The 27,143-nt window shown below is 47.4% G+C and overlaps 1 protein-coding gene across 1 annotated transcript in view; it reads right to left on the bottom strand.

The window, feature by feature from the left end:
• LOC126187640 (ionotropic receptor 93a) overlaps positions 1-27,143 on the bottom strand; it is a 285,197-nt gene that overhangs the window by 216,445 nt on the left and 41,609 nt on the right. The window contains exon 4 of the mRNA XM_049928878.1: positions 622-721. Coding sequence (XP_049784835.1) covers positions 622-721 — 100 coding nt within the window. The remainder of the gene's footprint in view (positions 1-621; positions 722-27,143) is intronic.

Here is a 27,143-nt window from a genome sequence, read left to right on the forward strand (position 1 = left end):
CATGGAAGTAAAGTGGAATAATTGGAAGGAATGTTACAGCCTTCCCATGGAATGCAGCAAAGCAGTGTTTTAAAGTTGAACTTAACATTATTTGTGCAGTTATCCTTTCTAATAGTAGCACTACTCTTTGAATGTGAGCCTAAGAACATCTCTGGAATTTGGAAATATAGGTGTGGTTTTAACTGAGTCATGAGATACTTTCAGGTTGTTCAGTTCAAAATCAGTCGTAAAAGGTGAGTTTTAATCTGCAGTAACCAGCCAATCACATAGTTTTAACATCTGAGCAAGTTTAACCCTACGCCTTATTTATATCTGTAAATCATGTAGCACTGAATTTGGTATCTGAATGGCTTATTCATCTACTATTGTCTCATAGGTACTTTTAAGTTAGTTGCCAGTTCGCCTTATAAATAACTGAAGGCAGGAGCTTTTCCTTTGCTGTAGTGATTGACTCCATATTTCTCAGTTCCGATTGTCGAATCTTCTCATTATTGCCACATGTCATATACAAACGTGGAAACTATTCACCTTTTCAGTTGTGTCACTGTCTATCTTCTAATTCTGCTACATGTGATCTGCCAGCACATACAAAGAAAGTATTTGTTTGTATGAAAAGCTTACCTTGTGTGATCAGCAGCGAGTTCAAAGAATGAGAGTGCAATTGGCAAACCACCATCATTACGTGTCATTGCCTCAACTATATTGGCCTGTAATTCCTTAACTGCAACATACGGTTACATAAAACTGAAGAAACGTTATTCAAGAAAATTTTGTAAAAATGTTCATAAGCATTTGTAATAAGTATTATCGTCAACTTCCCGGCACTTATGCAAAGCCATGTAATCTCCAAATTGGGTTATATTATTCACAATATAATCTTGTACTAGGCAATGTACATTATAAATCTTTGAATCAATAATACACTGTAATCAATCAGAAGAAATCTAACGCAACATTTATCATATTTGTAACAAGAGAAAATTACTTGATTAAATATGATATCAGACAGTGCCTGCCAGTATATAATCTACATGCACTGTAGTGTAATTAGTGTTCCACTCTCACTTGTTGCAGTAAACCCCCTCTACATCAAATAACATGCATTACATTACTGTAGAGCCTAACAACAGAACTATCCAGTTTTATGTAATCTTGCAAGTGCTTTTGATTGCATGAAGCATCAAATTCTACCTCTGAAATTGAAATGTTGTGGTGTTAATGGCATACTATTTCCATGGATAAAATGTAATCATCATAAAAGAAAACAAAGTATAATTTTAACAAACCACATCATGGGAATAAAAATAAAATCAGAATGAGAAACATAAATATGGCACTCCACAAAGCTCATTATTGACTCCATTCTTGTTCCTGTTCTACATAAATTATCTTTAAATGATTTTGAAATATTATTCAGGATCTGTAATGTTTGCTGATGACACAAGCTTGCTAATAAAGTGTCCAACTCATGTACACCAGGCATAGCCTAAATGGTACCTGAGCACGCCTTTATCTGGTTCACTACAAAAATGTAATTCTTATTCAACGACTCCCATCTTCTGCAATTTCAGAAATATTAAAATTACCTGTTGATGATGGAAACAGATTAAAGATCACACAATAAACAAAACACTAAGTGTAAAATTCATTTGTTGAGCTGGGTGGAAAGCTAAAATGGAGGCAATATATAGACAAACTATGTAAAAAATTCAGTTTGACATGTTTTGCACTAAGAATGAGGCATCAAGATGAGAGGTCTGGTTTGCTTCACACATTTTTCATCCCTGTTGACTTCCTGAATCCTCTTCAGGGGCAATGCAGTTAAAATGAAGAACATTTTCATTCTTAGAAAGCAGTCAGAGTACTTGGTGTGCTATTGTATTCACTGTCTTCATTTACTTTGTAATCCTAGGCAATACCTAGATTGTCTTTTTTTGTTCATTCTTAAACGGTGGGTGCTAACTTTTTTGGAGCATAAAGATTGAACATGTTAATTAAAATGTTCAATTTTTATAAAGAGAATCATGGTTTTGCATAAGTGCTACATGAATGAAGATTAGACCAAAATGAGAAAATTGTTTCTTATATTTACTACTGTTTTGATATTTACTCATTACATAATAACATTTCAGGTAGGATGCTTAAATGTGTAATGACAAACTATGCAATGAAAATATCTCCAAACCTAAAAATCAAACGTGGGTTGAAAATAATAATGTATCATGCAGACACCAATTAGTATGCATTATATCCTGGCTAGATGTACAGGAATACAAGGAACAACATGACTGTACTAACAGTCATATTAGTATCAATCTAGTGACAGTTGATTTCTGAATATTTAAGTTACAAAATTATATAAAGCTGTTGATGAATCATATGCTTTTAATTTTCTCTCTTGTTCACCACCTCTATCATAAATCAGTAGAAACAGTTTCTTGGATTCCCTCAAGCAAAACAGCAACCAGCCGCTTTTTAAAATCTTTATTGTATGGGAATAGACATTTTTGCTCTTCACCCATCTTCATCTAATGAATGTGTGGCGCCAATGAGGTCGACACCAGCATCGATCTGAGTATTGTCTTCGAACTAAACTAAGATTATCTTTGGGCAAAACCGACATGTTAGTTCTGTGTAAGCCTTGCTTGTGTAAAGAGGTACTGTAAAATGGGAGTGTTGTTTGGTGTAACCGACCCAAACTTCCTCCTCACTGGCGACCCCGAGTTGTAACATCTTCTGTTTTTGCCATTTTACTGTGGCCATGGCCTCCGTGTCAGTTATTTTCGCATGTATTACATCAACACAACATTCGAACAATGACATCGGCCCAATGCCTAACGCCAGATTTTGTGATCGACATACATCATGTTACGGGTGATGTACACCCACCAGGACTGCAACATGATGCCTCTCACTTGATGATTACGCTGCTTTTGCTGGACGTTTTCGAGCCTGCAACAATAAGTGAGGTTAGGAGTGGGCATGACTCCGGCTATCAGACGCCTTTGTTCCCTCCACATGTTCCCTCCCTCATCGACTGTGCAGTTACCTCTTACGGATCTCTGTGCAATGTGGGACCAATGCCGATTTCTGCAGATGCTTCGTTGGACAACCTACCACCACCAGGACAACGATTTGCTATGCCGCAATCAGTGCCGCACCACGTGGATACCTGCCGCAGAACTGCTTCGTTCACAGGTCAACCTCCTCAGCATCCGACCACTCCTGCACCTGCCTCGGTTCAACATCAGCATGCCTTCCTACTTCGGTACCTCAGATTGCAACACGAACAATAACTTGTTATCTGTGCCTGACCTCCACCTCCGTCCCACTGCTACTGCTCCTGCAACCGTACCTGCTGTGGCCACCGAACCTCGGCCACCACCACTGGCAACGAACTTTCTGGAGGAAATGCAACCGCACTACCCATACTGTTACTTCCACACACGGTTTGATGAGGTGGCATGGAACTGCAGACCACCCTGCTACTGTGCCGACTGTTTAGCCCATAACATTCACTTTATCCGCACACCGTTTTGAGTGGAGTGCCTATGAACAGTGAACATTTGCACATTCCATCCTATGTTTGACATAATTTCCCATACTGTGCTTCTGGACAGCCCACACCTCCGCAGCCTCCCTGCAACACAGGTGGCCCTGCCTCTGATCAAACGTCAAGCTTTCTGTGGAATAAAACTTTGAACTTTTTCTCACCTGTTATCATGTGCCGGCTCCAGTCGAACTTCTGCTACCGTTCTCGGCACATCTTGGTGCCTCATCCACGTTGGTCTTCCACGACGCGTCAATTTGAGCACACCCGCAACGTGTTGAGCTTCCGAAACCGCAATCGACACATTACGGTGTCTCACCCGCATCGGCCATCTGCGTTGTGACGGATTGCACTCAACCACAATGTGTCTTCTTCACACTGCCACCTGAACAGCCGTCATTGCCACATCCCCTGGAGGCACACTCTCCTGGAATACTACAGCAACAACAGCTCGATTCAGGCAGTGCCCCGACGAACTCAACTCAACCTGTTCTTCTGAACATTCTACAAAGCTTACAGACGCTGCCGCCGTTTAATCCTGACAGAGCAACAACCTGGTTCAAAATTGTGGACGAAGTGTTCGACCATTACAAACTCGACGAGTCAACCAGGTTTCTGTGCCTCATCACCCACCTGCACGACCAGGAGGACTTGATTGCTGACCTGGTGGACGCCCGGGTCTCATCTATCCGGTACACTCTAGCCAAAGAGACAGTTCTATGTTGGCTTGCACGCTCAACTGAGGCAGCAATACGGCAGGTGCTCCACGTTGAGCAACTAGGAAACGACAAACCTTCCCAGCTCTGGAGACAGCTACGTGCCCTGGTCAACGCTGATCTATTATCTAAAACAGCTCTCCTCGCCATCTGGTCAGATAAACTGTCTCCTTACATCCGCTTTGCTCTGGCTCAAAGGCCTCCTGAACCTGTCGAGCAAAGAAGGACGATTGCTGACAAGCTACACGATGCATCACAGCTCCATTTCGCCAGCCACTGCCTACCTGACAAGTCTCAGGTTCAGGCTCATCGTCCCGCGGCCGGACGCGGCTGGGGCCATAGTGTGCCGACTGTTCCGCTCGCCCCGGGAAGCAGTAAACAAGCACCTGGGACGTCACCAGATCTTCCTGCAGTCACGCCCCCTCCTGCAACCGAACCTGCTGCGGCCACCAAACCTCGGCCACCGCCACTGGCAACGAACTTTCCGCAGGAAATGCAACCTCACTACCCATACTGTTACTTCCACACACGGTTTGATGAGGCGGCATGGAACTGCAGACCATCCCGCTACTTCCCAAACGCCAATAGCAGGTAGGTTCGGGTGCTGCCTCCTGCACAAAACATGACAGGCGCCTCCCAGTGCTCCATTCTGTCCGGAACGACCGGATAATTGTGGACGACTTTACATTAAAGACATTTCGTCGGGACATCTTTTCCTAGTGGACACAGGCGCCGATGTTTCACTGCTGCCCACGTACTTAGCGGCGTCGAACATCCGCCCTCATCATACTTCACTGCAAGCCGTTAATTCCACTAAACTACAATGCTCGAGTTCAACCTCACACGTTGTCTCACTCTCCACAAACTGTAAACACGAGTGGACTTTTTTAGTGTGCGAAATTGACGAACCTATACTAGGTATTGACTTCTTGCGACACCACAAACTTTCACCAGACCTAGTGCGAAACTCTGTGTTTCACTATCCGTCCAAGACTCACTTACCCTGTGGTCCATTGAGCAACCCACCCCGTGACATATCGGTCTGGGCTCATGTCATCCATACATGCTTGTCTCTTTCGACGACGTTACAAGAAACCAAGCATAAGTGCCTTGTCGAGCTTGAACACGTCACTCGCCTACGCAAGGAAAACTTAGAGCTCTCCCTCCGGTTTCATGAAACACAGCTCCAGCTCTCCGATGCAGCAAAGGAATTACAGACACTACAGCAAGGTCAGTAAGTGCGCCGAATCTGCTTGCAATCCCAGCAATCGAGCTTCCGTGTGTTTACCTCCCTCTACCCCTCGCAACTGTGCTATCAAGACTGCCATAACGTGCACACCATCCTAACACAGCAGCGTTTGACACTCGGCCGGACACAAGTGTGCATGTGTGACGAGTGTCACGTGTTCCTGAACTGACAGCTCCTACCCCGCCCCTCCCGGACAGCAACTCAAACGATGCAACTTCGGCTCCTGAGCGCCGCCGTGCGACCGCCACTCACAACACAAACAGTGCACTCGTGCCAAGCGTTTCGCCCGCGACCATGCTGCCACAGGCCGCACCCTCGGACAATGGACTCACTAACGCTTCACAAGCTCTACCAAGCTCACCCGACCACGGTGCCACTGCTTCGGGTCGGCGGCCATCTTGTCACGTTGACTCCTGGGACAGTTCGCCACCTCGGCTCCAGTCTGATCCGCCGAGTTACTCCGAACACCACGACCACGCCTCGCCTGCCCCACCCACCACACATTGTAAACAAACCGCCTCCCGTGCCGCTGGCAACATTTCCGTTGTCACCAACGGTACGGTTCACCAGATTCGCCTCACGCCAGGCCCCCCGATCTCCAGTAAACCATGTCAACTTTGTCCCAAGCGCCTCTCCGACCTTAAAAAGCAGATTTCTGAACTTCTAAGCTCCAACGTTATTGAACCCTCTACCAGTAGCTGGTCTAAGTCCATTCATATGACACCCAAGAAAGACGGGTCCTGGCATATGTGTGGAGACTACCGTCGACTAAACGCACGAACAATTATGGACACCTACCCCATCCCCAACATTGCCGACTTTACCAGTTCCCCCACGGTTGCGACCACGTTCTCTGTCATTGATTGCAAACGGGCCTACCATCAGATCCCCATGGCTCCTGAAGACATCAAGAAGACAGCAGTCACCACACCAATCGGGTTATTTCAGTTTCGATTCATGCCCTTTGGTCTGAAAAACGCAACCCAGACCTGGCAACACTTCATCAACAAAGTGCTATTCAAACTAAAATTCTGCTTTGCATATCTTGATGACATTCTTGTGTTCAGCTCCTCCATCGAAGACAACATTCGACATGTGCAAACTGTTATGAACACTCTTGCGGCAGCAAGCATCGAGACCAATTAGGACAAATTGCAGCTACATCAACCCAGTGTCACTTTTCTTGGTTTTCGGGTCTCTGCCGACGGCATTTCACCACCCCCTGAGAAAGTACAAGCAATACTAAACCTACCCAGACCTTCGTCATTGAAAGAGCTCCGGCGCTTTCTGGGGACAGTTAATTATTATCGCTGACATCTACCCTGGGCTGCAGAGATTCAGGCTCCACTGACGGACGCCTTGGCAGGCACTAAGACTTGTGGATCTCGGCCCGTTCCATGGGCCCCTGCTATGACTGCATCTTTCACTGCCCTCAAAAATCTTCTTGCTGAGGCCTGCACCATCACTCATCCTCTTCCCAATGCGCAGCTTTTCATCATCACAGACGCGAGCGATACTGCCATCAGCATTGTCCTTAGCCAGACAGTCGATGGCCAAACTTTGCCTCTGCAATTCTTCTCACCAATGCACAATGGAAATATTCCGTGTTTGACAGGGAGTTGCTCGCGGTCTACGAAGTGATCAAGCATTTTAAGACTGACGTTGAGGGACGTCCTTTCTATGTTTTAACAGACCACAAATCCCTGGCTGCAGCCATTACAAACCCACCAGCTGACCCGCCTCCTCGCCATTTCAGGTACATGGACTTCATATCTCAGTTCACACTGATGTCAGACACATAAAGGGTGCTGACAATATAGTTGCTGATTTCCTCTCACGAGACGACGCCGTTCATTTGCTGTTAGACCTCTTTGAACTACCTAACCTCCAACCCGCCGACGACAACACGCAAAACCTGATTTCAGACTACCTCTTCACTACACTTCGTCTGCACCACCTTCCCCGGCATTTCTGGTGAGATCTGGTGCGACAACAGTACGGGCACGTTACACCCCCTCATCACAACCACGCTCTGTCGAGCTGTCTTCAACGCACTGCATAATTTAGCCCACCCCAGTGTTCGTGCATCCGCCCGCCTCGTAGCGGAGCGCTTTGTGTGGAGAAATGTCAACAAGGACTGCCAGCAATGGGCACGCTCCTGCGTTGTGTGCCAACGCTGCGAAATACACAAGTACACTTCACCCCCCCCCCGCCCCCCTCTCGGCGCTTTTTCGATCCCTCCTTCATACTGACATTGTCGGCCCTCTCCCCCTCCTCTAACGGCTTTCGTTATGTTCTCTTGTCTATCAACAGAACAACTCACTGGGTCGAGGCTATCCACCTCCCCAATATCATGGCAGAAACTGTTGCCTGAGCTTTAGTCGAGTCACGGGTATCGCATTTCGGATGTCCAGCTATCATCACAACTGACCAGGGCAGAAAATTTGTGTCGGCCCTGTTCAATGAGATTTGTAACATTTGCGGCACCTGGCGCATCCATATCACAACATATCAATCACAAAGTAACTGGCTAGTTGAGCGCTGGCACCGCACTTTCCAGGTGGCTCTTCGATTCCACGACTCTCTATGGATGGAGGCCCTTCCCCGTTTGCTACTCGGCATTTGTGCGATCTATAAGAAAGACCTCAAAGGCACAATAGGCGAGTTCGTATACGGCCAGATCATTGTTCTCCCTGGCGAACTTGTGAGCCCTTCCACTTCTCTCCTTCAGTCTGACTTACCTTCCTTTGTGACCGCGTCGGAAGGCACTTCATCAACCTCCACATCCCTCCGCCCGTCAGCCATTCCCGCCCAAAGATTCACGTCCTGAAATCTCTGGACAATTGTGAGTACATCATGCTCCGAGATGACACTGTCTGTGCTCCCCTCCAACCTCCATATACTGGCCCGTACCAAGTTCTCCGGCACTCAGACAACACCTATGACATCCATATAAAATATCCAGCTGTTACAGTCTCTCTCAACAGACTTAAGCCTGCTTATGTCGAGCCCACTTCTACCCCCTTTCAAGCCACAACCACGCCACTCACTGTCGTGGCTCATGATGCTCCGACCTCTCCCTCTACTCCGGTCTCACGCACTCCATCGAGTGATCACATGCTCCCCACGTCAAGCTCACCTATGATCATGCCCTCGCCGCCAGGCCTTTCTCCAGTCCCTTCCACCTCGCCCCCGTCGCCTACCTCGCCCTGTCGAGGTTTCTCAGGCCCCCTCATCTTGAACGTGCCCTCGCTCGAGGTGTTTGTGCCTGTCCCCCTGGACATAATCCACGACATCTCTATAATACTACACGATGACACACTGTTTGTCGTGTGTTTCCCTTCATCTGGTGCTCATGACACAACCTCCGCCATTCCCTGCCACCTGGTGAAATGTGTTCCCCTCTCGCCCGACGTCGTCCTGGACATGCTTTGTGTGTTCGCCACACCCACCAGAGACATCGTCGTAGTGGCTCCATTCCTCCTGCAAACCGCCGGCCTACCTGTCGCTGCATGACCAGCACGCCCAGTACGACGCCCAGCGCGCTTAAACGACTTCCAGGTTTGGTGGCCGAACTTTTCTTCATGACATCTATCGACACAGCTCCCCGACGATGCTGTCGAGCTGACCGTGGCCCAGTTCCACGGACCACCCCTGCTGACGCCATAGCCCCCCCCCCCCCCCCCGGCCTTTCAAGAGTACTCCGTACTGCGTGGGGGGGGGGGGGGGCATGTGGCGCTGATGAGGTTGACACCAGCCTTCGAACTAAACTCAGATTATCTTTGGGCGAAACTGCCATGTTAGTTCTGTGTAAGCCTTGCTTGTGTAAAGAGGTGAATAAACGAACTACTGTAAAATGGGAGTGTTGTTTGGTGTAACCGACCTGAACCTCCTCCTGAAATGCAACACTGCATTTGTGCACCAATGAATCTAGAACTGTTTTTGCAGTCCAAATCAAGACAGAAGAAGGAGCCACAAATTTCGGAAAAACAGGTAACTGCAGTATTCAAAATGCACTCCATGAAAACGTATACAGAAGAAGATATGAATGTGCTGTCTAAGACTCTCCCAATGTCCTCAAATAATGATGTGAAAGCTGCACAATGTTACAACAATACAGCTTCTTGTCAACTTCAGTTGCTTACTGATGTATGGCTGACGTGGTTTGCCAGTATATGCACTGGCTCACTAGAAAAGCACAGGTGCCAAAGGGTTGGGTAACATTATCACAGACAAATCATAGAGAATGTCGATATCCTGAGTCCCCTGCAGTAGAAATGGGGTACGATCTGTGTATGAGTGACAAGGGAACCTTAACCACAAGACATGTATCCAGAACATGTGGGCAGAGTGCTGGCACCTAGTTTAAGGGTCCTGACTACAATCTTCCATCTGTGTTGACTCTCTAGATTCATTGGTCAGTGGATGTCAATCCCTCAGTACATCAGTGTTGGTTCCCATGCTTTGCTAAGCTGAAGTCCCATGTCTCTGTTAGTGAGAGTTTTAGTCATATGTATTTCAACTACTTCTTTAATGACAGAGTCTCACTGTGTGAAAACAGACAACAGGATCTTTGCCTCCCCATAGTTCATGGTACATCCCATGTCTAGACTATATTCAGTAACAGAAGATTTTTCTAGTCTACCTCTTATGACATGAGGACTAAGTTCATCGTGTCTATCTTTAACAGAATGACACATTTGGTCAATGTATGATTTTGAACACTAGGATTGGGATTTTATATTCCCGCAGACAACCTAGGTTGTCTTTAACAGAACCCAGTATCATTTGTACTCAGGCTGGGGAGCAGAAAATACATTTTATTTTACTTTTCTTGAATAGCCTGTCAATCTTAAAGGAGATGCCACCAATGTAAGGAAAAAAAGCCATCCCTGAGAAGTTCTTCATTTCTTCTGTTTCTTCTTGAGGTGTAGCGTGTGCTGGTTGAAGTGAATATCAAATTTGCTTATCAGAGTAATCATTCTGGACAAGCACAGAGCGACAGCTCTATGAACGAGAGTCCTTAATATACCACTGAGTTGGGACGGATGATGGCAGCTCATAGTTCGCAGATATAGGTCAGTGTGAGCTGATTAATGGAACAAACTGTGACAGAGTAAACAGTCTTCTTTTCTATGGACCAAGACATCTAAAAACAGGACTTCTCCACTTCCATGGTGAAGCAAATGTTCGGATGGAGAGAGTTAAGATGTTCCAGAAATTAATGAACTGTTGCCCTCCGTGTTGCCCTCCCCAGGTGACTGTAGGACAAAGGTGTCGTCCACATATTTCCAATACCGTTAAGGTTTAGAAACCGCTGATGAAGTGATTTGTCTTTGAAGCCTCCTGTAAAATTGTGGGAGACTGAGGGCTACCCACAGCAAGACTGTCAGTTAGCTCGAATTATTGTTCATTAAACAAAACATAAGTTGAGGTAAGTAGCTGCGTGAAAAGATGTAAGATGTTCTTCTCCAGCCTAGACCCAGTGTGCTGTAACGAATCCACCAGAGGTGCTCGTGCAGGCAAAGAGATCACATTGAAACTCACTTACACGTCACTTGGTTCTAGATGAAAATTCCCCAGTTGCTGTATAAAATCTTCTGAGTTTCGAATATGGTGTTCACATTTTCATACCAAAGGGCTCAAAAGGAAAGCCAGATGTTTGTCAAGACAACATGTTAGGGCTCCTATAATGCTCACAATGGGGTGAAGCGGAGCCACTTCTTTATGTATCTTATTCAGGCCATAAAGTCGTGGTGGATCTGGCTCTTCTACTCTTAAGCTCTTTTTCAGATGTTCAGGAAATAGACTGGATTTGTGAGGGTGAACGTCTTCCACTGTACTGGATCCATTGGGTCCTTAAAAAGACGACAATACGCTGAGTCTTGCAATAAATCCTTCATCTTGTCAAAATAGGTTAGTGCAGGCAGAAGGGCAGTAGTGTTCCCCTTGTCAACAAGCAAAATTGCTATTTTTGTGTCTACTTGTAAAGAACAGAGTACCTCAGTGGTGATCCTACTTATGGCCATGCAAGTCTCTCGCCTTATTTGTTCAGCAGTTTCACGGGGAAATTACAAGATACCTTACTCAAAGCCACTGACCAAATCCTTGATGTGTAAAGTATTTGTAGTGGGAGCAAAATTTAGCCCCTCTTCCAACATTGATATAGCAGCATTGCTCAGTGCTTTATCTGTGAAATTAAACAAAGTGCATCTGCATAGTTTATCATCTTGTGATGACTGGCGTGTAGGGTGATGGAGCTTGGAAGTTTGACGGACCACGGCCTGCTGCCATGTCCAACCCAAGAGTGACCACACCCAGGAATCCGCTAAAAGACACTGTGAAATATTCAGATGAAGTGAAAGAAAGCTTCTGGAGAAGATTAATTCTCGCCTTATGTAATGGATTCATTCTCTCACCAGAGCCCTTGTAGCTCATTGTTTAATCATTCTGGCGGCTACAGAGTCGATCGAGTTGAAGAATATAATTTACTACAGAATGCAGTGTTTCATCGTCTCCTTAAGGATCCAACAGAAAACAACCTCCCTCCTCAAATCCAGCCAGCTTCCTCAACTGTTGTAACCGCGACCATTCTGGTTGCGGGGTTGCCGAGAAAGAAGCGCGGCGGGACCAAACGGGAGCAGCCTGTGAACAACAAACAAACGGGAAAGGACAGACATGAACAACGACGGACGACCGAGTCAGACCTTACGACGACAACACGCAAGAAGCAACGGGGTGACAAGAGACAACCAAACAAATCCACAACATCCACTAGTAATGTAAACAAAGTACTGTAAACACGCTGTCTGTTGCCAAGGTATCGATAGACTCCACGAATTTCTGACTGCCCAGCTGAGCTGCTGCTGCTCTCATCTAATACATTCCCCTCTTTGGGGAAGTGTGTGAGGGGGAGTTTGTAGCCTTTTGGCTTTTACTCCCCTGTGTATGTGTGTGTGTGTGTTTTTTCTATATATTTTTGGTGTCTGTGATATGTGATGAATTGTTGTGAATGTGTCTGGTGCTTGCCTGGGGTAGGCGAGTTGATTGGTGTTATATGGGAAGGAACTGGATTGGGTGTTGGGATTTTCTCTTCGACTTAATCGTCGAAGATCGTCATAGGGCGCTTGTGCTTATCGCGGGACATGTCATACCGACCTAGGGAGTGGATGAGTGCATTTCCGGATCTGGAGGAACCCTCATAGAAGGCCCTTGCCAGACCCTGGAAACGCTCTCTCAGGAGTGGGATTTCGGCTGCGGCGTGCAGGTCGTCTGTGGGGAATCCAAGTGGTAGATGTAGTGCCCTTCTGAGGGCGCGGTTCTGCAGCCTCTGGAGTTTGTCCAGGTGCTGCTTTGCCGCGTATCCCCAGACAGGGCACGCATACTCCATTACCGGCCGGATCAGGGCCTGGTATACATTTACTGCTACTGGGCAGGGAAGGGAGCTGGTTGTGTTCAGGATAGGGTATAGGATGGACATTCTGGCGCAGACCTTCCTGTGGACCTCGTCTATGTGGGGTTTCCACGTAAGACGAGAGTCCAAGGCTACGCCAAGGTACTTGGCGGTTCTGCGCCAGGGGGGTTCCATTTAGGTGGAGGTGGAGGGGGGGACGTTGAGGAGGTTCGCGCCTTCCGAGCCTTCGGGTAATCAGCATTGCCTGCGTCTTTTCAGAATTGATGGTGATGCGCCAGCGACGGGCCCAGGTTTCTGTGTCGTCTAAAACCCTTTGTAGCCTACGAATGACCAGGTCCTTGTTCGCATTTCTTGTGTAGAAGGCTGTGTCGTCCGCGTACTGCGCAGTGTGCACCAGGGGGGCCGTTGGAGTGTCCGCAGTGTACAAACTGTACAATACTTGCCCCAGGACCGATCCCTGCGGCACCCCGACACGAATACGCCTTCTGGTGGAGGTGGCAGTTTCTACTTTGACGGAGAAAGTCCTATTCGAGAGATAGCTCTTGATTAGCTGAACTATTCTCCCAGGAAACCCTTGTGTGTACAACTTGTAGAGTAGCCCTCTATGCCATACTGAATCAAAGGCTTTGGCTACGTCTAGTAGCACTATCCCGCAGTAGCCTCTGTGGTTGAAGCCCTCTGTGGCTGCTTCAACCATTCTCATGACCTGCTGTGGGGCAGAGTGGTTCTGCCGGAATCCAAATTGGAAATCCGGCGGAATTTGCTCTCTGGTAATATGTTCTTGTATGGGTCTTAGCAGGAGGCGCTCATAGATCTTGCTGAGAGTTGGCAAGAGGCTAATCGGCCTGTAGTGCTGCGGGAATAGAGGGTCTTTCCCTGGTTTGTGTATCGCGACCACTTCCGCGTGTTTCCAGCAAGCTGGGAAAACACGGGATCGAGTAATCTCGTTGAGGACGTTCGCGAGGTGTGTGATTGCTGTGGGTGGGAGTTTTTTGACTAACTGATTGGTGACACTATCGTGCCCTGGTGCCTTTTTTGTAGGGAGGGACCTGATTACTCTTGCCACGTCCTCGGGGGCAAAATGTATGGGTTCGTCCTCAGGGTCTTCCACGGCATTGAGGAAGACAGCCAGCTGACGACGGACCACTCTTTCATGTTCGTCATCCTGGGGTTCTACCGCTTGGAACTGCTTCTCGAAGGAGTCGGCGAGGACGTTGGCCTTTCCAGCATGGCTGTAGACCAATCCCTGCTCGCCGTGCAGTGGTGGCATCCTAGCGCGTCTTTTTGTAAACTGTTTGGTCGCTTGCCATAGTGTGTGATCATCTACTTTGAGAGCTGTGAGGCGGTTTTGCCATTGCTGGTTTCTGTGCTCATTGAGCGCTACCTTCAGTTCTCTCTGTAGACGATTGAGCAGCCTCCTGGTGGCCTGATTTCTGGTGATCTTCCACTCTTTTGCCACTCTGTTCTTGTGTCGGATTTGAGCTAGCAAGTGTTCCGGGAGCTGTATTTGCGGTGGAGGGCCATCCCTTTGTGGTGGGGTGGCCTCTTCCGCTGCCTGCAAGATGGTGCCTGTCAAGTCTTGTAGCGCTTGTTCTACTGTTTCGGCAGTAGGTGGCGGAGCGCGAGCGATATCAGAGGCGACAGTTTCTTGGTATCGCTCCCAGTCTGTGCGTTTGTAAGACGTCTGGTACCGTGGGAGTGCTACCCATTCTCCCACATCGACTTCTAGAATCACTGGGCTGTGGTCGGAGGACATTCTGTTGATTGTCCTTGCGGTCACAAATCCTGCGATCCTCCTAGTGAGAGCTATATCTAACACATCGGGCCTGCTTCCGTTTTTCGGAAAATGTGTGGGCTCGACTGGACCCCATGTTTCGAAGTGGTGGGTGCGCGCTAGTTGTTGCAGTTTGGCGCCTGCTCTGGAGGTTACTCTAGAATTCCAGTCAGGGTGTTTGGCATTGAAGTCTCCCCCTATTACGAGTTTGCCTTCAATTTGCCCTAGAGTAGCTATGTCTCCCTCATCTATCTGGTCATATGGGGGTCGGTAGACTGCAACAATTGTTAGGGGCCCAGTGGCAGTGGTTACTTCCACCGCCACTGCTTCGATTTTATTGGTAGCTGGTAGGAATACCTGGTGGTGGGGGATCCCTCTTTTTATGTATATGGCCACTCCTCCGCCTTGGGTTGGCCTGTCTTTGCGGTAGCTAACATAGTTGGGGACTGTCACTTTTATTCCCGGTTTTAGGTGGGTTTCCCCCATCATGCATATGTCGATGGAGAACTCCTTCATGAGTTCTCTGAACTCGACCTCTTGATTAACAATGCCGTCTGCGTTAAAGACGCACACTGTCAGGCCTTGGATGTTTGGTCTTCTATTCATGATGGGGGTTTGATTCTACTGAGGAAGTCGCAGAGGGGAGCGACTGCTGGACTGTTGCCTGAAGGGCAGCGAGGATCTGTGTGTTCTGCTTCTGGGCTTCCCTGAATTCCTTCATCATTTCCATGACGAGGTTCATGGTCTGCACCATTACGCCTAACAACTTATCCAAGGGGGGGGAGTGTGTGTGGGGTTCCCTAGGGCTCTCTCTGCCATGGTGGACCTGGTCGTTGTTGCTGTGTATTTCCCGATGTTGTTCTTGTGATAGTGTCTGGCGTTGTGGTGGTTGGGCAATGCTTTCATGATTCCTCTGGGGAGAAACCACTTCCGCATATGTTGCCCTTGGTGTATCTGGCCTTGGTTTTACCCAGGCCTTGTCTGTGTGTGTTGTCATGTTTTGGTTTCTTGTGTGTCTGGATGGGTTCGTGGTGTTTACTTTTCGTGTGTGGGGGGCGGCCTTTGCGCCCTTTGCCTGCTGTGAGTGTCTTTTATGGACCTCGCAACCTTGGTAACCCGCTGTGTGGTTTTTCCCACACAGCGCGCACCTTATTTACAGGTCCGTGTGTTTGATGTTGCAAGTTCTCGTGTCATGGGCCTCGGCGCATTTCCTGCACCTCACTGCCATGGAGCAGTGTGCCGCAATGTGGTTGAGGCCCTGGCATCTGAAGCACTGCACCGTCTTGTTTTTGCGGGGCAGTGGTTCAGTGGTCACAGGGACCGCCAGGATCATCTTAATGTCCCTTTTATTTTGTGGGACGTCCGGAAGTGTGACCTGATACAAGGACCATTTGCTCCCTATGTGTCCCATTTGTTGGACCGCCTTGACGATGTACCCCTGGGCAGTCAGGTCTGTTTTGATCGCCTGGGGGGCCACTCGTCTTGGTAGGTCTCTGATAACTATGTTTTTATTACGTGTTTTTGTTGTGGGGAAAGTGTAGTGGGGTATGTTTTTGTTGCTGAGAAGTGTTTTTATTGTGGTGTAGTGCTCGAGTGTCAGTAATGTTATTTTTATTTTGTCACCACCAGCAGGTTTTGCCTTGAAATTTCCTCCCCCGATTTCTGTCTTTAACATTTCGAACAGTTCCTCGTAGTTCTGAGTGAACTCAGCGACGATCGGAGGGAGGTGGTGGGTGACCTGGTTTTGTGTTTGTGTTGTTGTGTCTTGAGGTGCCTCTGGCTCATCGGCCACCGCCTGGAACCTGTTCTGGGTGGGTTCCACTCCCCGGGCTGGCGGGGGCCTCGGCTGGCGAAAGGTTTTCCTCGCCAGCACGAAACCATCCGAGTCCTGCCCGGTTACGCGGCTCCCTTCCAGTGCCGGTGTTTCCTGCTCCCCTACCAGTGCGACGACAGGTGCTGTCGGGGGCGCTGGCTCCTCAGAGGGTGTGGAAGTGGTTAGGGTGGGGGTGGTGGAGTGTTTTTTCCCCTTGGAGAGCTTCTCCTTTTTGTCTTTCCTTACACGCCGTTGCTTTGATGTGGTGGACTTGAGTGGGGGGGATTTGAGGAACTGGGATCGGGTAGGGGGTTGGGTGGCAGTTGCGGGTTTGGGTAGGATTTTAGTCGGTTGACTGGGCTTCTGCTTGCCATTCAGGCTGCGGATGTGGTCGGCAAGGCGGTTACAGCCGTGGGCAAGCAGGAGAGGGCTGAGGAGAGGGGAGGGAGGGGCGGGATCGCAAATCCTGACGATGTACACTCCTCGAAATGGAAAAAAGAACACATTGACACCGGTGTGTCAGACCCACCATACTTGCTCCGGACACTGCGAGAGGGCTGTACAAGCAATGATCACACGCACGGCACAGCGGACACACCAGGAACCGCGGTGTTGGCCGTCGAATGGCGCTAGCTGCGCAGCATTTGTGCACCGCCGCCATCAGTGTCGGCCACTTTGCCGTGGCATACGGAGCTCCATCGCAGTCTTTAACACTGGTAGCATGCCGCGACAGCGTGGACGTGAACCGTATGTGCAGTTGACGGACTTTGAGCGAGGGCGTATAGTGGGCATGCGGGAGGCCGGGTGGACGTACCGCCGAATTGCTCAACACGTGGGGCGTGAGGTCTCCACAGTACATCGATGTTGTCGCCAGTGGTCGGCGGACGGTGCACGTGCCCGTCGACCTGGGACCGGACCGCAGCGACGCACGGATGCACGCCAAGACCGTAGGATCCTACGCAGTGCCGTAGGGGACCGCACCGCCACTTCCCAGCAAATTAGGGACACTGTTGCTCCTGGGGTACCGGCGAGGACCATTCGCAACCGTCTCCATGAAGCTGGGCTACGGTCACGCACACCGTTAGGCCGTCTTCCGCTCACGCTCCAACATCGTGCAGCCCGCCTCCAGTGGTGTCGCGACAGGCGTGAATGGAGGGACGAATGGAGACGTGTCGTCTTCAGCGATGAGAGTCGCTTCTGCCTTGGTGCCAATGATGGTCGTATGCGTGTTTGGCGCCGAGCAGGTGAGCGCCACAATCAGGACTGCATACGACCGAGGCACACAGGGCCAACACCCGGCATCATGGTGTGGGGAGCGATCTCCTACACTGGCCGTACACCACTGGTGATCGTCGAGGGGACACTGAATAGTGCACGGTACATCCAAACCGTCATCGAACCCATCGTTCTACCATTCCTAGACCGGCAAGGGAACTTGCTGTTCCAACAGGACAATGCACGTCCGCATGTATCCCGTGCCACCCAACGTGCTCTAGAAGGTGTAAGTCAACTACCCTGGCCAGCAAGATCTCCGGATCTGTCCCCCATTGAGCATGTTTGGGACTGGATGAAGCGTCGTCTCACGCGGTCTGCACGTCCAGCACAAACGCTGGTCCAACTGAGGCGCCAGGTGGAAATGGCATGGCAAGCCGTTCCACAGGACTACATCCAGCATCTCTACGATCGTCTCCATGGGAGAATAGCAGCCTGCATTGCTGCGAAAGGTGGATATACACTGTACTAGTGCCGACATTGTGCATGCTCTGTTGCCTGTGCCTATGTGCCTGTGGTTCTGTCAGTGTGATCATGTGATGTATCTGACCCCAGGAATGTGTCAATAAAGTTTCCCCTTCCTGGGACAATGAATTCACGGTGTTCTTATTTCAATTTCCAGGAGTGTATTTGTCTGTCTGCGTTTTGTGTAGTTTTGCCATGTCGGTAGCGGAAAGGGGACTTGCTGCCAGGTTATCGTCAATTGCCACTTTTGTTGTCACCGTTGGGTTTTCCGGTGGCATTGCTGACCCTACTATAACGATGGCAGACACGGAATTCTGAACGGGGGCGGCGGAAAACATTTCTGTGGTTCCGCGGCCCGCTTCCAGGTCCTGGCCTACTTTTTCCCTGTTCTTGGGGGGGGGGGGGGGGGGGGGGGCAGAGACTGACTCTGCGGCAGCTGAGGTGCTAGAGACGGCCGGCCGCGCGGCCCGCGGCAACAAGAAAGCACGCCTTGCGTCGTCGGCGGAAAGAGACCGCCGCGACCCCAAGGCGCCACCCACTCTCGACATACCACAACGACGAGAAGACACGACAACTTTGCCAGGCGACGCCATGCAAATGTTTTTCCCAGTGCCGTCCGTGCTAAGACCTAGGCGCAAGTTCCCGTCAATGTTTTAATAAAAACAGAGCCGGAGAACTCTTCTGTTTTTACTCCCGTGCAAGCGGGGGCCTATGGCTGACAGTATGCGAGTGAGAGGAGCGATGCTCAACCCTCGACTGCTACTCAGCGAGTGAGCTGAGCGAGAGGCCGGTGCTTATATACAGCATACGGTACGTCGCTATTGGCTGCTGGGACCACGTGCTCCACCGTGGTGCCCTCAAATCATACGCGAGCCAGGAACGTGCGCAGCCACGGCTTATGGTGCGACGATTGTAGAGACCTCTAGAGATAATCAAGGTTCATGCCATCTGTCGCGGATTCAAAACCCACGGCACTCGGTACCAGATCCCTCCCCCCTGAAACTTGCGTGTAGGGGCGGAAAAGCCCTGGACGGTGCCAAGGTGGGCGACAGATGGGAGAAGACTCGGGCACATCATCGGATTCAACGAGGCTATTTCTTTTTGTAATGTCTGACTCGACACCTAGTTTTTCGTGAAACTCGAAATCAACAACAATTTGATTTTCTTCATTTTTAACTTTTGTTTCATCTGTATTTACTTTTTTTACAACAGCTGCAGTGCCAGAAATATCATCCATACTACTTGAAGTCGAACCGGGAACATTTTTTGCGAAAAATTTATCTACTCTGCCAAGCGTTTTTCGAACATTGGCTTCTCCTTTCATTTCATAATTTTCGAAATGCCGCCCCACTTAATTTTGCATGTTTGCTTTTTTCACTGATATTCATGGTAAGGCATTTAAAAAATTGTCAACCAACAGCCAAACAAAAGGAAAAAAATTGTGAGTGGAAAGAAAGAAAGACTGTATCCAGTTCCAATCATACTACACCGCACGTGAGCACCAAGCTTTTTACTTTAAACATGGCACACAAGCACAAAGCTTTTTCCATTACACACGGAGCTATGAACTGGCCAACTCGGATTACTCGACTAATTGTGCTATGAGAGAACAACAATGCTGAATAATTTAATTTCATTATCACTTGTTTCTCTGTTGTCAGTGAACAGTAGAAGCATACCTGCCGGCTGGAAATCGTCCCGTAAAGAAAATGGGACAGTCCCTTTTTTGGTTTCTGTTTCCCATGCCGCCGGATTTTTAGCTGGGACGCAAATATGTTCTGAATATTCTTGGCATTGTCCTTCTAATTTAAAAAGCCAATAATTTTTTCAATTTCTTGCAGTGAGGTGTGCTGGATCGACCCTTATCCCACTTATACTTATAACATTAGCAGTTTCTGTGGGCAGAGAAGACAGATTACAAAGTTTAAGTAGTCTTGATGATAGTTGATGTGGTGTGTTGTCATTTGTGTGAACACTACTGTTGTGTCTACATGCAAATGCACCTTTTGTTCCAACATAAAATAAAAATAACCTTTCCTCGAAGAAAAAAGCTTATACTAAAATGTAGACTTTCACGGCCGAAAATATCATGTCCATTATAATTATCCGGGCTGTTATGCCGTGGTCGGTTGATGAATTCTGTGGTGATTCCCAACGTTTCGTCTCCGATTGCGGGAGACATCTTCAGGGGGTCAGTAGCTCGATGGAAGGTCCAACACACCCACTGGCTCGCTACTGACTGCCGCTAAATTCCGTGTCCGCGCGCTCCCGCGCCGCGGCGTGACGTCACGTGTTTTGAAATCGTCAGTGCAATTGGCTGCTGTCCGTCGCCGTCGATCGCCGTTGCCATCACCCAGTAGTGGACGGGTGGTACACGTCTTCTTTAACACCGGCATCCATATACCGTTTAATTTCACGCCCTCCTCCTTTCGGTTGAAATTATTTGGGTGTTTAGCGATTTCGATTGCCTCCCTGTAGAGCCTTTCGTAATATCCGCTCGTGGCCGCTAGTACTTGCGTCTCCTCGAAACGAATATTGTGGTTCCCTGGCTGGAAAGCATGCTCCGCAACAGCTTATCGTTCCGTTTCTCCTCTTCTACAATTTCCCTTGTGCTCTTCCAAACGTTTAGGAACAGTTCTTTTAGTGGTACCCACATAAACGTCACCACAGCTGCATGGGATCCTATACACTCCAGCTTTTTCCTATGGTTTGCGAGCGTCCTTGGAAAGCTTAAGGTATTCCTGTACCTTCCTGGTGGGCTTGTAAATTACGGTAATATTCCGCTTCGTCAAGATCCTCCCTATTCTTTCCGTTACATTTTTAACAAACGGCAGGAAAACCTTAGATTTTGCAGTAGCCTGTACGTCAGTATGATTTCTGCGTGGCTGCCTCAACGCACCTTTTATTTTGGCGGACGAATATCCGTTCTTCATTAGTGCATTGTGGAGATGTTCCATCTCAGCGTCGAGCAACTCAGGTTCACAAATATTTCTAGCTCTGTCCGCTAACGTCTTGATAACACCCCGCTTCTGTTGTGGGTGGTGGTTCGAATCCCGGTGCAAATAACGGTCCGTGTGCGTGGGTTTGCGGTACACTGAGTGGCCTAAACTACCATTTTCGTTTCTAAAAACAAGCACATCGAGGAAATGTAATTTGCCGTGTACCTCCTCCTCCATGGTAAACTGAATTCTCGAGTTTATACTGTTGAGATGTTCGTGGAACCGGCTTAGTTCCTCCCTACCATGTCTCCACAGCACAAACGTGTCATCCACGTATCGGAACCATACATTTGGCTTCTTGCTGGCAGTACCTAAGGCCTGTTCTTCGAATTTCTCCATAAAGAAGTTTGCAATTACGGGACTTAGGGGGCTTCCCATAGCCACGCCATCCGTTTGCTCATAAAACTGTTCATTCCACTTGAAGTATGTGGTCGTTAAACAACACTTAAACACTTCTAAAATATCGGCAGGAAAAATTCGATCCAGCTGTTCCAATACATCATTAAGAGGAACCATGGTAAACAGCGATACCACATCGATGCTGACCAATATGTCCTCCGGCTGGACCACTATGCCATTCAATCTGCTGATGAAATGTGTCGAATTCTTTATATAAGAGTCCGAACGGCCCACATGTGGTTTTAACAGCGTAGTCAAAAACTTGGCTAACGAGTAGGTGGGCGAACCAATGGCACTTAGTATCGGTCTTAACGGCACATTTTCCTTATGCTGTGGTGATGTTTATGTGGCTACCACTAAAAGAACTGTTTCTAAACGTTTGGAAGAACACAAGGGAAATTGTAGAAGAGGAGAAACGGAACGATCAGCTGTTGCGGAGCATGCTTTCCAGCCAGGGAACCACAATATTCGTTTCGAGGAGACGCAAGTAATAGCGGCCACAAGCGGATATTACGAAAGGCTCTACAGGGAGGCAATCGAAACCGCTAAACACCCAAATAATTTCAACCGAAAGGAGGAGGGCGTGAAATTAAACGGTATATGCATGCCGGTGTTAAAGAAGATGTGTACCATCCGTCCTCTACTGGGTGATGGCAACGGCGATCGACGGCGACGGACAGCGGCCAATTGCACTGACGTTTTCAAAACACGTGACGTCACGCCGCGGCGCGGGAGCGCGCGGACACGGAATTTAGCGGCATTCAGTAGCGAGCCAGTGGGTGTGTTGGACCTTCCATCGAGCTACGGACCCTCTTGAAGATGTCTCCCGCAGTCGGAGACGAAACGTTGGGAATCACCACAGAATTCATCAACCGACCACGGCATAACAGCCCGGATAATTATAATGGACAATAAAAGCTTGGTTAAGAAGTTTAATATAAAATTTGAAATGCTACATATTATTTGATTGAACAGAGTGGGCACTTTTATATAATGCAGGCTGCAGCACAATAAATGACACAAATGAATGTTAGTTTCTTCTTCGTTACATACTCTGATTATGTGTTTAAAAATGTAAAACACTCCCAGTATCAACGTGTTTTGTTAAATGGGTGTCATTGAATTAAAGCTCAGATACTGAAGACCACACAGCTTTCACATTAATTACAATAATGTAGGGCTGACTTGATACTTCCCCGTAATTTTTACAAGAAATTTAAGTAGAATTGGGTTTTACATACTGAGGCCCACACATGTTACAGTATTGAAGAAACTGGTGATTAGTTTATCACAGCTTTTCAGGGGTCCCAGTATTTTCATGGCGGAAAATATGGTAGGGTTAAGTAGCAGCCGATACATTCTTGGAATAATAACGTTTCAAACATTGTATTGTAGATTGTCGTCCTGATAGCTTACTTCAAAACAGTTTGAACAATCATGATGATGATACCAGACAGACACCCAATGTTAAATTTCCATTCAGTCACCAAGTAAACTATGTATATTTCCAAGCTTGTATTGTCGAATTTCGTTCTGAAGGCTTATTTAAACTAGCAAGTTGTTTAACAATATTAAAAGTTTTTGTCGTTTGTAAGCGCAGTTATTTTAAAACTTAAAAGGTTAAAACGGGTACACAGCAAAAAATACTGCCCCCCTTAAGATGCCACCCCTAGGCCCGTGCCTAGTGGGCCTATAACTAAATCCGCCACTGTGCAGCACCCACAAGGTAGTTACACAAATTGGTCAGAAATCGATAGTCATACAAATATCGATGGAATATGCAAAACTGTAAACTTCTGCAGCTGATGGATGAATGTGTAATGTAGCAGGCTAATTTCATCATGCAGCTGCCAAGGACTGTAAACAGGTGACATAACGATACCAGGGCATAAATTCTTTGTGAACTTCATTGTGTGTACTCAATTGTACAGTAACTATGCCTTGCAGACTGGCCCAGCATTTGAGAGAGGAAAGACTGTAAACAGGTGACATAGCGATACAAGGGCATAAATTCTTTACTGAAGTTCATTGTGTGTACTCAGCTGGACAGTAAATATGCCTTGCAGACTGGCCCAGCATTTGAGAGAGGAAGTTAGTAAGGCTTAAAGTAGCTATTTGGAATAACTGGCTAATTGAATAGGAGTGATGGCACTGTTGGACAATGTTGGCAGGAATAGGCGAACCATGGATAAACACACCATAAAGAAGGAAATGGTCAATGTAAAGAGATGACAGAATGTGAGGACCATGCAATCATCAGAGCCCTGGCTTCATTGTTTCCATTGACCCATGTGCCTCAGTGACTACAAGGACCAGCAATAGGGCGCTCACAAAAAAGGAGCTGAGCTCACAGTGCCCCTTGCACCTAATACGATTGACCTCTGTACACCAACAAGAACCTTTTGCAAATTGTGTCGGGCACATTCAGCCTGGAAACTCAGTAGTAGTAAGGCAATGACGGCTTTGGCGAAATTTGTTTCCGTAGGTTGCGCACATTCAGGGGTAAGCATACAGGAGAAGGAAGAGCTTAGTTTTTAACATCCCATCGACAACGAGGTCACTAGAGATGGAGCACAAACTCGGATCAGGAAGGGTGGAGAAGGAAATCGACCATTCCATTGCAAAGTACCATCCTGGCATCTACCTGAAACATTTAGGGAAATCACAGAAAACCTAAATCAGAATGGCCAGACACAGATTTGAACCATTGTCCTTCCAAATGTGAGCCCTGTGTGCTAACCACTCAGCCACCTCACTCTGTGGCAAGCATAACTTCGGGGGCAAATTAGTTTTTCCTTCCCCTCCCCTTACCTATTGTTGTGCTAGTTGATTTATGACCCCCTGGGGTTACTCCAACCTTCTGAAAAAGCCCTACCCCTTCCCCTCACCTTCCTCCTCCCTCATCCTTCTCTTCCCTCACCCCTATGGGATATCCTAACCCCTTCCCTCTGTTCCTTGCTGATACAGGCACACTTTTTATAACAAATTAATTAAATTGACCAATTAATTACCCTTCCCCCTCTGGTACATCCCACAGCCTACCACTCCTCCCCCATCCGCCCCCTCCCCATCAGCGATTGTCACACGTCACTGGAAACCACACGAACTGCTAACCCCTCTTTCGTTCTGAACAAAGTATCAGATACCTGATAAACACCAAGCTGTGTTTGTCTTGTAAATAGGTCTTCCACTCAATGAAATTGATTGGCTAATTAATTAATTGATAACCTCTGTATGGGACACTTTTTCTTTGAATCCTATTGGTGGATACTACGACTGGCGTATTTCGCATGAAATTGCAGGATTCTATCCCACAACCACCCACTCTCCAACCCTTACTCTTCCCCCTTCCAGATTTTCTCCATACCTCCTATTTTTGGATACTGGCACAGTTAGGTCGTTTGGCAGGAAATTCTTTATATTGGAGGTAGCTGAAAATGTAGTGACAAGTTCAAATTTCAGTTCAGTTGCACTATATCCTTAAACAATTTACAGGAGAGGGGGCATGGGTTTGATTGAAATGTGCTCACTATACCAGTCTTGGAAACAATAAATTGATCAATCAGGAATTTGAAATTGCCACCTGAAGCGGTGCTGTATAGAATTATAGTTGTAATTTCAAATTTCAGAGGGAATTTATGCTGCCATGTTGTGTAATTCCTGCCCACCTATATGTCTGGTAAGTAAATTTTTTAAAGCACTATAGAATTCCCAAGTTGATTCTCTCTGCTACACCCAGAAGAAGGAGGAGGGGAAGGAGTCTACCATATGACAGAACAGAAACAGCAACATATCCACATTTACTTAAATAAATACCTCTCTGCTGCAAGACAGAGTCCACTGGGATATACTGAGAAGCACTCAACGGCACACACAGAAGCTGTCAGCACATGGACAAGACACTTTGTAAACACATACATTTAAACCATGATCCATTCGGTAGTTGCTGTCATGATAAGATGTTGGAGACTGCAGAAACATATGTAGGCCACTGTCTCGTGTTGGCCTTGTTTGTAGCTGTACCCTAATCTCCCGGCACCCACACACCAGCCATTCTGAATGCTCAGAGGATGAAGAAAGTGCTGCCATGACCACCGTCCATGAACTGATCAATTTACAGTAGAGAAATACATACATACATTCGCCATATTGAATCTTCTCAAATTTCCACATAAAGTCGGAAAATACTCGCAATACACGCAATCACGAAGGCTTCCCAACACATACTGCGTATTAGTTCTCTATTCACCCACCCAGAGCGTGGCATGATGAGGTCAACTGCACACTTGTAACGCACCTGACGGCTGGTCCCGGCGGAGGTTCGAGTCCTCCCTCGGGCATGGGTGTGTGCATTTGTCCTTAGGATAATTTAGGTTAAGTAGTGTGTAAGCTGATGACCTTAACAGTTAAGTCCCATAAGATTTCACACACATTTGAACATTTGTAACGCATCTGACCAATTTGGGAAGCTCATCAGTGGTTTGTGCCTTAAGCCAGAATTGTCGATTCATTCTGGCCACTGGCTACCTTAATCATACGCCAGGACACCAAACAGAGCCGTTCCAAGAATACAGCCACATATTTATTAGTATAATTATAATTAAATATTACGATTCCAGCTCCAATCTGGTGGCATTTGACAATGAGCAAACTATTGGAAATACATCCTCCTGATGATTGTGGCTCTGGAAATATTGATTTCCCATGTAACTCTCTACCCTCCTTATGAAAGGGCATAATTTTTCGCGTAAAATATTTCATACCCTTGACGACGATCGATGCACTGAAAATGCAATTTTCCACAGTAAGTCTATATCCTCTTCACAATCATAGTCCCATCCACATCATTTTCTTTGCCTCTTTTGGAACACTAACCACAGTAACATTACGTTCCAACAGCATAAAATTTCTGACAAGTAGCGTGATTATAATTTATAGATTTATAACAGCCGAAAAATTATGATATATCCACACCTAAATCAGCTGGGTGTAGTTTTGCACAGCCTACCACTGCTTCCCAGTAGCAAAAACCTCCTGCCACATCATCGTCATCACATATTTGTCGGGGAATAAAGAGAGCAATTATAATTAAGAAGCCCTCACTTCTTTTATTTACGTAACATACGTTATTGCACCATAGTCGGCGTTTGCCAGAACAGGAAGAACTGACACCTCCAACCAAGCCATGGACCCCTGCTAATTCTCTCGGAATCACATCCATTCTGACAGCACTGTCCCTCATTAGGAGACCGTTGTCCTCCATCGATCACTGACTAGACAGAGAGCTGTCACAATGAGAAAAATAGAACACTAACTTGTAGGAGGAAATGCAGAGTATACGTGGATTGCACAAAGAAATTCAGAAGTATATCACCTACAACTCATTGACTCAAAATAACTGTCTATAAATACCTCTCTGTAAATCTCTTTAACTCATTCATCACATCCCTATGATTGCCACACTAGAAATACGCCACTCTGACAGTGTCAGT

The sequence above is a fragment of the Schistocerca cancellata genome, chromosome 1 (genome assembly GCF_023864275.1).
Source record: "Schistocerca cancellata isolate TAMUIC-IGC-003103 chromosome 1, iqSchCanc2.1, whole genome shotgun sequence".
Classification (NCBI taxonomy): domain Eukaryota; kingdom Metazoa; phylum Arthropoda; class Insecta; order Orthoptera; family Acrididae; genus Schistocerca; species Schistocerca cancellata.